This window comes from Onthophagus taurus, chromosome 1, assembly GCF_036711975.1.
Source record: "Onthophagus taurus isolate NC chromosome 1, IU_Otau_3.0, whole genome shotgun sequence".
Lineage (NCBI taxonomy): Eukaryota > Metazoa > Arthropoda > Insecta > Coleoptera > Scarabaeidae > Onthophagus > Onthophagus taurus.
Genome location: NC_091966.1, coordinates 42272910 through 42286136, shown reverse-complemented (window position 1 = coordinate 42286136; position 13227 = coordinate 42272910). Strand labels below are relative to the sequence as shown.

The 13227-nt window shown below is 26.7% G+C and overlaps 2 protein-coding genes across 2 annotated transcripts; one reads left to right on the top strand and one right to left on the bottom strand.

Annotated features, from left to right (window-relative positions):
- The first annotated feature begins 124 nt into the window (after nucleotides 1-124).
- Nucleotides 125-7209, top strand: LOC111417102 (ribosome assembly protein METTL17, mitochondrial). The gene is made up of 8 exons (XM_023049286.2): nucleotides 125-207; nucleotides 259-418; nucleotides 472-1025; nucleotides 1075-1218; nucleotides 1274-1342; nucleotides 6477-6618; nucleotides 6671-6809; nucleotides 6867-7209. The coding sequence occupies exons 1-8, from the start codon at nucleotides 175-177 to the stop codon at nucleotides 7042-7044; spliced, it is 1419 nt and encodes a 472-aa protein (XP_022905054.2). The 5' UTR covers nucleotides 125-174; the 3' UTR covers nucleotides 7045-7209.
- A 5192-nt stretch (nucleotides 7210-12401) lies between these two features.
- LOC111417094 (glutathione S-transferase 1-like) lies at nucleotides 12402-13227 on the bottom strand. Its single transcript, XM_023049276.2, has 3 exons — nucleotides 13049-13227; nucleotides 12802-13002; nucleotides 12402-12748 (listed from the first exon to the last, which is right to left on the bottom strand). The coding sequence occupies exons 1-3, from the start codon at nucleotides 13187-13189 to the stop codon at nucleotides 12443-12445; spliced, it is 648 nt and encodes a 215-aa protein (XP_022905044.2). The 5' UTR covers nucleotides 13190-13227; the 3' UTR covers nucleotides 12402-12442.

Sequence of the window (13227 nt, the reverse complement as noted above, 5' to 3'; positions counted from 1 at the left end):
TTTTTTAATTCGATAGTTTATACAAATAAAATGTTAATTAATTAATTAATGATTATTAAAGTTATTTATATTAAAGGTACCTGTAATACCGGCGCGTGACATAACCTATAATATAAAAATATAAACTAACCTCAAATTATCGACATTTATGAAAAGTTATTTTAACCTCTAATAATGTTACGAAGAATTCGTTTATTTAATCGAAAAGTAAGTTATTACATAAAAGATATACTTATAATAACCTTTAAATTGTTACAGTTATCAACAAATGTGAAACCAAAAGTGATAGCCGATGAAAATGTAATTTCAAACGTTGAAAATCAAAGTTATAAAGCTCGTCATCACCCGGGGATTGTTAAATTAAAAACTGTGTCTTTACCGGATAATATTGTTAAAGCTATTACTAAAATTACGGCGGGTAAAATGATTTATTAAGATTACTATACATCAAATTAATTTGCTCAATTCTAGATTATCCCATAAAAGCGCTTGTAACGAATTCAGATTTATTGGGAAGGCATTTAAGATATAGAGTGCCGCCAATGGAAAGTGATCAATTAAACGATTTAAAACATAAATTATATAAACAAGAGTTATGGAAGGAAAAAGACTCTAAAATACAATCGGAAGAAAAATTCCATCAAAAAATAAAAGATAAGGTTAAAATTTTATTGAAAGAAAAAGTATATAATTGGTCTCCAATAAATTATGATCAACAACAATCGTTGTTATATTTATTTGCAAGGAGTTCAATGGAATATGCAGTTTTAGCAAAAATATTTTTGGAGATATCAAATCGAGATCCGGATTTTAAACCAAGAACTTTATTCGATTTTGGGTCAGGTGTTGGTAGTGTAACTTGGGCGGCGAATACTTACTGGAAAAAACATCTTTTTGAATATTACAATGTTGATATTTCAAGTGATATGAACGATTTAGCTCTCACTATATTAAGAGGTGGACCTGGGTATTCCAATCAAAATATAAAGGGCGTTTTTTATAGACAATTTTTACCAGCTACTAATGTAAATATCCTTTTTTACATATCTATTTAATTTTAAACAAATTTTTTAGGTTATGTTTGATTTAGTTGTATCTGCATATTCTTTATTGGAATTACCTTCTTTTAATACTCGAATGGATACAATTTTAAGATTATGGAACAAAACAAATAAATATTTAATAATTGTGGAGAATGGATCTAACGCAGGATTTAAAGTATTGCTTTTTAGTTATTATAAAATTAATAATTTAAATAAGAATCGAATTTTAGGTTATTAATGAAGCGAGAGATTTCATATTGAAAATGAATCAATCTAATCAAGGCCACATTTTTTCACCTGTATGATTAATTTGATTTTAATATCAAACATATTGTGGCTTAAAAATCGACGATTTTTTTTAAATCAATGTGAAATGACGTTAAAAATTAAAAGGAAATGCGGAAAAGTGTAGAACATACCTAAAAATCACATTAAAGTTTCGATGTGACGTCACAAGCGATGTTCACCATGTACAGGATGGTTCAAATTCGATGTCCGGAAACGATAAGAGTTAGAAAAAAAGTAGCTTACATGTCATGATCTCGTTTTTCGAGAAACTACTAATACCAAAAATCTCAAAGCGCTATCGTGTTTGGTTTTTCCCCTAGAGGCCAAAATTGAAAATATCGTAAAACCAACAAGTACAATTATCTTGGTTATTATTATAGGTGGAATATTATAACTACGACATTATATGGACACTTCTTTACAGAGAATTTCATGACGTAGTCAAAAAAAAATTTTCGGTTTTAGATTTTGAGATACCAGGACAATTTTTGTTTTTTTAAATGGAAAGAATCACTGATTATTCGCTTATTAAAATCGTTATTTTTTTCTGATTACAAAAATATAGGGTTTGACATGTCTATTTCATATTATTTTAGAATAAAGCTAAAAATAAACTTTTTAGTGTCATCAAAGAATTAAATTTACAGTTTCCTGTAAATTATAACTAAAAATTAAAAAGCATATTTCTGATATTTGAAACAAATACAGTTGAACTATTTAATTTATATTTGTTTTAAACAAAAGTTGGAATAGATTGCATTATTTCACATTTTTTATTAATATTTAATATTATTATTAATTGACCTAATAAATTATTGATAGGTGGCGCTCATATATATTTTTTTAATTAAAATAAACATAGCAACATTTGTTTGTATTCAAAAATTTTCTGAAGTGTCAAAAATCCTGTTTTTTAAAATGAATTACGAAAAGTTTAACATGTTAGAATATTATATATTAGAAAATAAAGTAAATTTTATATAAATTTTTAGTAGAATAATTTTTAGTTATAGTACCGTAATTTACAGGAAACTGTAAATTTAATTTCTTTGAGGACACTAAAAAAAGTTTATTTTTAGCTTTATTCTAAAACAATAAGAAATTATTATATTTTTATAATCAGAAAAAATAACGAATTTAATTAACGAATAATCAGTGGTTGTTTCCACTTAAAAAAAACGAAAATTGTCATAATATCTTAAAATCTAAAACCGAAATTTTTTTTGACTACGTCCTCAAATTCTCTGTAAAAAAGTGTCCATATAATGTCTTAGTTATAATACTCCACCTATAATAATAACCAAGATAATTGCACTTGCTGGTTTTACGATATTTTCAATTTTGACTTCTAGGGGACAAACAAAAGACGATAGCGCTTTGATGTTTTTGGCATTAGCAGTTACTCGAAAAACGAGATCATGACATGTAAGCTACTTTTTTTCTAACTCTTATAGTTTCCGAGATAGCCTATTTGGACATCGAATTTGAACCACCTGTAGAGGTGGGCCAAATTGGACACTTTTAAAGGGAAACTACTCTTTTTAAGAGATAGAATAAAAATAATGTCAGTGTGTGAGGCTCGATTTTTATAAGAAATTTAATGGCCAAAACCGCATATCGATATCTCTTACGGTTTTAGAGATACAGAGTGTTTTTCAAAAAAGTACATTTTCGAAAAATCGTCCTAAATTTTTTCTTATTGATAAATCTTCCTTTCTGTGAAAACATTTCCATAGCAACTTTTTATGTAGAATTCGATGGAATAAGTTAGCTTTTCCCCAAAACAATATTTTAGTGGTTATTGACATAAAATTGATTTTTTTAAATTAAACACCTATATATTTTTGCAAATTCGACGAGACCATAAAATTTCCTTTCCAAAAATATAGCACACTTGATATGTCGTTCAAGTCTTCTTTCAAATATACAACTTGGAATAATAAACTTATGTCAAAATTGACGTTGACATTTCTAACCGGAAGTTGACTATAACTTCATTAATATTGAAGATGTCGTGTTTGTATTCATTTTAAAGTAAAAAAATAACATTACTTGTAAGTTTATCAAATTGATTTTGTACATGGCTATAAAATAAACAATTTGTAGGTAAATTGTTACTTCCGATTAGAAATGTCAACGTCAATTTTGACATATTTGTAATCGTCGTAAAAAAATCAGCCCAAACATGATACGTTTAATTCCAATATTACTCGAGATATAAGCAACTTCCGGTTTGAAATGTCAACGTTATTTTGACATATTCTTAATTTTTATAAAATGTTTTAAAATTTGTCACAAAAACGAAAATATAATAAAAAAAAGTCAAAAATTAAGGTTGGTATTAATATTTAAAAAGTTAAATTGCTATCTTCATTGTTGCTAACTTCGGATTTAATATTTTTTATTCTCTCTTTTGTTTTGTGAAAGAAATGTATCATGTTTGGACTCATTTTAAAGGTTTTTTAATAAAGAATACATCATGAAATAACACCATGAAGTTGTCTGTTTGTCTATTATATGACAACTAACTTCAGGTTTAAAATGTCAACCTCAATTTTGACATATTTGTAATTTTCATTAAAAAACCTTTAAAATGAATACAAACACGACGTATTTATCTTCAATATTAATGAAGTTATGGTCAACTTCCGGTTAGAAATGTCAACGTCAATTTTGACATATTTGTAATCGTCGTGAACAATCCTTTAAAATCAGCCCAAACATGATACGTTTAATTCCAATATTACTCGAGATATAAGCAACTTTCGGTTTGAAATGTCAATGTCATTTTGACATATTCTTAATTTTTTATAAAATGTCTTAATATTTGTCACAAAAACAAAAATATAATAAAAAAAAAATCAAAAATTAAGGTTGGTATTAATATTTAAAAAGTTAAATTGCTATCTTCATTGTTGCTAACTTCGGGTTTAAGGTTTTTTATTCTCTTTTTTACTTTTTGAAAGAAATGTTTCATGTTTGCACTCATTTTAAATAATAATAATAAGCTTTATTATGCTAATAACCCGAAGGCATACATTCGTCAGTATAAAATTTACAAGCAAGTCGAAAAATATAATAAAATATAATATATAAAATATTGCACGTAACATATACATAAAAAAAATACACAGTCACAATAATCCGTGTTTTTTAATAAAGAATACATCATGAAATAACACCATGAAGTTGTTCATTTTTTTATTATATGACAACTAACTTCAGGTTTAAAATGTCAACCTCAACTTTGACGTATTTGGAATCTTCATTAAAAATCCTTTAAAATGAGTACAAACACGACATATTTATCTTCAATATTAATGAAGTTATGGTCAACTTCCGGTTAAGAATGTCAACGTCAATTTTGACATATTTGTAATCGTCGTGAAAAATCCTTTAAAATGAGTCCAAACATGATACGTTTAATTCCAATATTACTCGAGATATAAGCAACTTCCGATTTGAAATGTCAATGTCATTTTGACATATTCTTAATTTTTTATAAAATGTCTTAATATTTGTCACAAAAACCTTTTATAATAAAAAAAATCAATAATTAAGGTTGGTATTAATATTTAAAAATTAAATTGCTATCTTCATTGTTACTAACTTCGGGTTTAATGTTTTTTATTCTAACTTTTTTGTTTTTTGAAATAAGTGCGTCATGTTTGGACTCATTTTAAAGGTTATTTTATAAAGATTACGAATATAATAATAAAATTAAAGTTGATGTTTTGTTGTTTAACGTTAAATTGTGGTATACTTGTTATTATATGACAAATAACTTCAGGTTTAAAATGTCAACCTCAATTTTGACATATTTGTAATCTTCATTAAAAATCTTTTAAAATGAATACAAAGACGACATGTTTATCTTCAATATTAATGAAGTTGTGGTCAACTTCCGGTTAGAAATGTCAACGTCATTTTGATATATTCTTAATTTTTATAAAATGTCACAAAAACGAAAATATAATAAAAAAAGTCAAAAATTAAGGTTGGTGTCAACATTTAACTTAAATTGCTATCTTCATTGTTGCTAACTTCGGGTTTAATGTTTTTTATTCTAACTTTTTTGTTTTTTGAGATAAGTGCGTCATGTTTGGACTCATTTTAAAGGTTATTTTATAAAGATTACGAATATAACAATGAATTTAAAGTTGACATTAACACCTTAAAGTTTTTTTCTTAGCCTTGCGAAGAAACTGTTTAAAAAAACACCAAAATCTCTAGTGTCTATGTCTAGTGTTCTAATTTTAATTCAATAAAAATATGCAACACAGTGATATCTTATGCTAACTAGAACCACTAGTACCACTATCACTAGAACTAACATTAGACCTAGAACTAGAAACGTTCAGGTTTAGCCGACTTAAGAGACGCACGGCTAAACCCGAATGTTTCTGGTTCTAGGTCTAGTGTTAGTGCTACTTTTCTTTCAATAAAAATACACCACAATCTAACGCTAAATACATTTAAAACTAGAATTAACCCTAGAAGTAGAAAGTATCGGTATAACCCAACCCGGAATTTACAACCCACCCTCTGCTCCATCCCCAATTCAACATTTGAGAAATTCGCACTGGTTTAAACATTAATTAACCTGGCGATGTTTACCTCCAGGTTCATCATTCTTCGTAAAAGAATATAAAAAAAATTACAATATTTGCATAAAACGATGACTAATTTATTGTAAAGAAATTTCGGTGCTAGTCATCGTTTTATGCAAATATTGTAATTTTTTTTATATTCTATTAATTAACCTATCTGAAAGTAGAATTTCTACACAAAATTCTGAAATAAATCAGTAAATTACGTATATTTGAATGTAACGTTTAAAGAGGAGGGCATCAGGTATAGATTTTAGATTATGTTTAGTTTATAAATGGTAAACAATGACATTTTAGTCCAAAACCTAAGAAACAACCGCATTTTACCCGAAAATATGCCGAAATTAGCACGGTTGATGACGTGACAAAAAGTGACGTCACTTAAACTTTAAAGTAATTTTTTTGATAAATTTTACACTTATCAGAACTTTTTTTTTATTTGTAATGGCTTACTTGAATAATTTCCCGTCGATTAAAAGAAAATGGTCGTTTTTTAAGCGACATGATGATTCTTGAATTATTATCTTATTTTTAGTGCCCTCACGATTTAGTGTGCCCAAGATTTTTAGCGGATGATAACACACCTTGTAACTTTGAAATTAATTACTTCCATATTCCGTTAACGAATAAATTTGAAATGCAAAAAGAACGATATTCTTACATAGTCTTTAAAAAAAGTAAGATTTTTCTTCTACACTTAATTTTATATTAATCTTTTTTTGAGAGTAGGTGTCGATAAGGATTCAACGCAAAATTGGCCACGGGTTGTTCGAGAAACTTTAGTTCGATCCAAACATTGCATTTGTAGAACTTGCACCGCTGATGGAAAGTTATCTGAAGTAATTTTTACAGCATCAAAACATGGAAAGTGAGTGTGTTATACAAAAATTAAGATTGTTTTTAATGTTAATGGTTGAAATTTTAGAACTATGTATCATTGTGCAAGATCAACTAAATGGGGAGATAGATTACCTATTATTTTAGATGAAAATGCTCAAAATTCGAACAATTTAGATACCAAAACGAATTCAGGAAAGAGAGATTTATGTTCCTTAACGGCAGAAGAAAACTTAGATAAAAAAAGCTCAGAAAATAATACGTGATTTGTAACGATACATTTTGAGAAGAATAATACATTTAAGAGAGTATTTTAAATATATAATTACTAAAATAAAGACAAACTAAAATCTTATATTGTTTGTCAAAATTTTTTAGATTATGAAAGCCAACAATAATTAAATATATTCTATAATTTTTTATTTTTCAAATTGTGCTTTAGTTTTTCCAAATAATGAAAATTTGAAAAAACTTTGGAGACGTCACCGTCGTTTCGCACGCGATTGGTTGAAATAAAAATCAATAAAAGGTGAATGAGCGAGATGCCACGAGAAACGTCACCAAAGTTTTTATACAGCGGATTTTGAATTTTAATATTAATTATTGCAAAAATTAAACAATTTTAGGATCTCAAAATGTTACCAATCCTTTTATTCTTGCATAGTTTATCGATTTTTTGAATGACGGTGTTTCTATTCGATTGAGAGTAACGGCCCCATTGGTGATATGCGATCATGGTACATATTTTCTCAACAAACAGATGCAAGATTTTTTAAAGAAATATGAAAGACGAAGAAAACTACATGATTTGATGATAGGACAATCAGTTTATGTACAATTAAGACCTGATTCAAAATGGACAAAAGGAAAGATAGAAAAAAATTATTAGAAAGAGATTTTTTGGCCGATGTGGGTGGAATATCTTATCGTAGAGACAGAATAAGTATAAAGGAAAGACAAGAAGAAATGATAAAGAAACCAATTAGCACAAAAAAATGATCAAGAAAATCAACAAATATTTAATTCCAGAAAAGGCAAAACAAAACAACAGCACAACAAGATGCGAAAATTCAAGAAACTAGGAATGCTGAGATAGAAAAATAAGAAATGAAGTTTGAAGAAACTAGTAATGAAACAGATAGTGATTTTGCGAAAAGCCGTATATCCGGTTATCCGGCATAACTATCCGGCCATTATAGTTATAATTTCTGGTACATTTCTGAAGAACTGAAGAACTAAAAGTGTTTTTTCAAAACAGCTTTTTGCATTAAAAAGAGGACACTTTAATTAATAACTGGTGATATTTCCACAAGGATGCTTCAAGAAATTAATTTTATAGCGAATTTTGAAAATTGTCGCTGAAAATTGCAACATCGAAAATTTGATCAAAACTTTATATATTGTTTTCTCAAAAACTAAAAGTTATTTTTCAGAACGGGTTAGTTCATTTGAAATAGGACACTCTTATTAACACTTTGGGATATTTTCATACTCATATTCCAAGAAATGGATTTAATACGAATTTTTAAAACTTAATCGACGAAAATTGCAAAATTCAAAAAAATTGTCGATTATTTCAAAAATTTATTTCTCAAGAACTAAAAGTGATTTTTCAAAACGGCTTTTTGCATTAAAAAGAGGACACTTTAATTAATAATTGCTGATATTTCCACAAGGATCCTTCAAGAAATTAATTTTATAGCGAATTTTGAAAGTTATCGATGAAAATTGCAGCATCGAAAATTTTATCAAAATTTCAAATATTGTTTTCTCAAAAACTAAAAGTTATTTTTCAAAATGGATTGGTGGATTGGAAAGAAGACACTTTTATTAACATTTTAGGAAATTTTCATACTCATATTTCAAGAAGTGGATTTTATACGAATTTTTAAAACTTAATCGGCGAAAATTGCAAAATTCGAAAAAATTTTCGATTATTTCAAAAATTTATTTCTTAAGAACTAAAAGTGATTTTTCAAAACGGCTTTTTGCATTAAAAAGAGGATACTTTAATTAATAATTGCTGATATTTACGCAAGGATCCTTCAAGAAATTAATTTTATAGCGAATTTTGAAAATTATCGATGAAAAGTGTAACATCGAAAATTTTATCAAAACTTTATATATTGTTTTCTCAAAAACTAAAACTTATTTTCCAAAACGGGTTGGTTCATTGGAAAGAGGACACTTTTATTAACGCGTTGGGAAATTTTCATTTGCACTCATTTTAAATAATAATAATAATCTTTATTATGCTAATGACCCGAAGGCATACATTCGTCAGTATAAAATTTACAAGCAAGTTGAAAAATATAATAAAATATAATATATAAAATATTACACGTAACATATACATAAAAAAAAGTACACAGTCATAATAATCCGTGTTTTTTAATAAAGAATACATCATGAAATTACACCATGAAGTTGTCCATTTGTTTATTATATGACAACTAACTTCAGGTTTAAAATGTCAACCTCAATTTTGACGTATTTGTAATCTTCATTAAAAAACCTTTAAAATGAATGCAATCACAACATATTGATCTTCAGTATTAATGAAGTTATGGTCCACTTCCGGTTAAGAATGTCGTCAATTTTGACATATTTGTAATCGTCGTGAAATATTCTTTAAAATGAGTCCAAACATGATACGTTTAATTCCAATATTACTCGAGATATAAGCAACTTCCGATTTGAAATGTCAATGTCATTTTAACATATTCTTAATTTTTTATAAAATGTCTTAATATTTGTCACAAAAACAAGAATATAATAAAAAAAAAATCAAAAATTAAGGTTGGTATTAATATTTAAAAATTAAATTGCTATCTTCAATGTTGCTAACTTCGGGTTTAATGTTTTTTATTCTAACTTTTTTGTTTTTTGCGATAAGTGCGTCATGTTTGGACTCATTTTAAAGGTTATTTTATAAAGATTACGAATATAATAATAAAATTAAAGTTGATGTTTTGTTGTTTAACGTTAAATTGTGGTATACTTGTCTATTATATGACAAGTAACTTCAGGTTTAAAATGTCAACCTCAATTTTGACATATTTATAATCTTCATTAAAAATCCTTTAAAATGAATACAAAGACGACATATTTATCTTCAATATTAATGAAGTTGTGGTCAACTTCCGGTTAGAAATGTCAACGTCATTTTGATATATTCTTAATTTTTATAAAATGTCACAAAAACGAAAATATAATAAAAAAAGTCAAAAATTAAGGTTGGTATCAACATTTAAAACTTAAATTGCTATCTTCATTGTTGCTAACTTCGGGTTTAATGTTTTTTATTCTAACTTTTTTGTTTTTTGAGATAAGTGCGTCATGTTTGGACTCATTTTAAAGGTTATTTTATAAAGATTACGAATATAATAATAAATTTAAAGTTGACATTAACACTTTAAAGTTTTTTTCTTAGCCTTGCGAAGAAACTGTTTAAAAAAACACCAAAATCTCTAGTGTCTATGTCTAGTGTTGATATATTCTTAATTTTTATAAAATGTCACAAAAACGAAAATATAATAAAAAAAGTCAAAAATTAAGGTTGGTGTCAACATTTAACTTAAACTGCTATCTTCATTGTTGCTAACTTCGGGTTTAATGTTTTTATTCAAAAAAATTTTATCAAAACTTTATATATTGTTTTCTCAAAAACTAAAACTTATTTTCCAAAACGGGTTGGTTCATTGGAAAGAGGACACTTTCATTAACATTTTAGGAAATTTTCATACTCATATTTCAAGAAGTGGATTTTATACGAATTTTTAAAACTTAATCGGCGAAAATTGCAAAATTCGAACAAATTTTCGATTATTTCAAAAATTTATTTCTCAAGAACTAAAAGCGATTTTTTAAAACGGCTTTTTGCATTAAAAAGAGGATACTTTAATTAATAATTGCTGATATTTCCACAAGGATCCTTCAAGAAATTAATTTTATAGCGAATTTTTAAAATTATCGATGAAAATTGCAAAATCGAAAATTTTATCAATACTTCAAATATTGTTTTCTCAAAAACTAAAAGTTATTTTTCAAAATGGATTGGTGGATTGGAAAGAAGACACTTTTATTAACAGTTTGGGAAATTTTCATACTCATATTCTATGAAATGGATTTTATACGAATTTTTAAAACTTAATCGGCGAAAATTGCAAAATTCGAAAAAATTGCCGATTTTTTCAAAAATTTATTTCTCAAGAACTAAAAGTGATTTTTCAAAGCTGCTTTTTGCATTAAAAAGAGGATACTTTAATTAATAATTGCTGATATTTACGCAAGGATCCTTCAAGAAATTAATTTTATAGCGAATTTTGAAAATTATCGATGAAAATTGCAACATTGAAAATTTTATCAAAACTTGAAATATTGTTTTCTCAAAAACTAAAAATTATTTTTCAAAACGTGTTAGTTCATTGGAAAGAGCACACTTTTATCAATATTTTGGGAAATTTTCATACTCATATTCCAAGAAATGGATTTAATACGAATTTTCAAAACTTAATCAGCGAAAATTGCAATTTCGAAAAAATTGTCGATTATTTCAAAAATTTTTTTCTCAAGAAGTAAAAGTGATTTTTCAAAACGGCTTTTTGCATTACAAAGAGGATACTTTTATTAATGATTGGTGATATTTCCACAAGGATCCTTCAAGAAATAAATTTTATAGCGAATTTTGAAAATTATCGATGAAAAATGCAACATCGAAAATTTGATCAAAACTTCAAATATTGTTTTCTCAAAAACTAAAAGTTATTTTTCAAAACGGGTTGATTTGTTGAAAAGAGGACACTTTTATTAACACTTTGGGAAATTTTTATACTCATATTCTAAGAGATGAATTTAATACGAATTTTTAAAACGTAATCGGCGAAAATTGCAAAATTCGAAAAAATTGTCGATTATTTCAAAAATGTATTTCTCAAGAATTAAAAGTGATTTTCCAAAGCGCCTTTTTGCATTAAAAAGAGGATACTTTAATTAATAATTGGTGATATTTCCACAAGGATCCTTCAAGAAATAAATTTTATTGCGAATTTTTAAAATTATCGATGAAAATTGCAACATCGAAAATTTTACCAAAACTTCATATATTGTTTTCTCAAAAACTAAAAGTTATTTTTCAAAACGTGTTAGTTTATCGGAAAGAGGACACTTTTATTAACATTTTGGGAAATTTTCATACTCATATTTCAAGAAGTGGATTTTATACGAATTTTTAAAACTTAATCGGCGAAAATTGCAAAATTCAAAAAAATTGTCGATTATTTTAAAAATGTATTTCTCAAGAACTAAAAGTGATTTTTCAAAACGGCTTGTTGCATTAAAAAGAGGACACTTTAATTAATAAAAGGTGATATTTCCACAAGGATCCTTCAAGAAATTAATTTTATAGCGAATTTTGAAAATTGTCGTTGAAAATTGCAACATCGAAAATTTTATCAAAACTTCAAATATTGTTTTCTCAAAACCTAAAAGTTACTTTTCAAAACGGGTTGGTTCATTGGAAAGAGGACACTTTTATTAACACTTTGGGAAATTTTCATACTCATATTCCAAGAAGTTTATTTTATGCTTAAAAATTTTGATCATAACCAAAAAAAAATCAATCTTTTAATTAAGAGAATCTCTTTAATTAAGAAAATTTAAGATTTATTCTTTTAAAACATGTTTAAACAAATCTCTAAAATCATCTAACGAAAATTGAGTCTCCTTAAACGCATCGATATCTTCAAATTTCTTCATCCAAGTTAATAAATTCGGGTAACAACTTGATACAGGCACAAATAAATTAGTAGCAGCTACAGTTGTGATTAAATGAAAATCAGCAATCGTCATTTTCTCGGTAGCAACCCAAATTTTTCCCTCCAAAAACTTATCAAGGAAAGAATAAGCATTTTCAATCTTCTTAATCATATCAGGGGTAACTTGCGATGCTAATTTTAAACGAAGAGTTGCCTAAAATGTATTAATTAATAAACGAATGAGTTATAAAATTGTTTTTATCGTACGCAAGTGTTAAGAAGCGCGGGGAAAGCCACGTTGCTATCGAAATGTAACATATTATCGATTAAAGCTTTATCTTCGGGTGTATTTGGGTAAAGAGAATTTCCGTTTGAATATTTAGTAACTAAATAAGAAGTGATTGCGTGGCTATCTGTTAAGATTAATTTTCCATCGGTTAAAGTTGGGATGGTGTGTTTTGGATTAATCTAAAAAAATATGTTTAATATAAATGTTAAATATTTAATATTTTACCTTGAGAAAATCATCTTTTAAATGAGCATCATTTAAAAAATCGATAATTTTATGCTCTACATCAATATTCAAAGCTTTTGCAGTCATATAAACTGCCCTACACGGTGGGCTTAAATCGGTTGTGTAAAGAATTGGGGCCATTATGCCTTGTTAAAGATTCTTATGGGACTGAATTAAAT

Excerpts from the sequence above, each read along its gene's own strand:
- LOC111417102 (XM_023049286.2), top strand. The coding sequence starts at position 175 with ATGTTACGAAGAATTCGTTTATTTAATCGAAAA. Across the intron at positions 6,619-6,670 it reads TTACATAGTCTTTAAAAAAA|GTGTCGATAAGGATTCAACG; the intron begins GTAAGATTTTTC and ends TTTTGAGAGTAG. Across the intron at positions 6,810-6,866 it reads ACAGCATCAAAACATGGAAA|AACTATGTATCATTGTGCAA; the intron begins GTGAGTGTGTTA and ends TTGAAATTTTAG.
- LOC111417094 (XM_023049276.2), bottom strand. The coding sequence starts at position 13,189 with ATGGCCCCAATTCTTTACACAACCGATTTAAGCCCACCGTGTAGGGCA. Across the intron at positions 13,003-13,048 it reads TAAAAGATGATTTTCTCAAG|ATTAATCCAAAACACACCAT; the intron begins GTAAAATATTAA and ends ATATTTTTTTAG. Across the intron at positions 12,749-12,801 it reads CCGCGCTTCTTAACACTTGC|GCAACTCTTCGTTTAAAATT; the intron begins GTACGATAAAAA and ends AATACATTTTAG.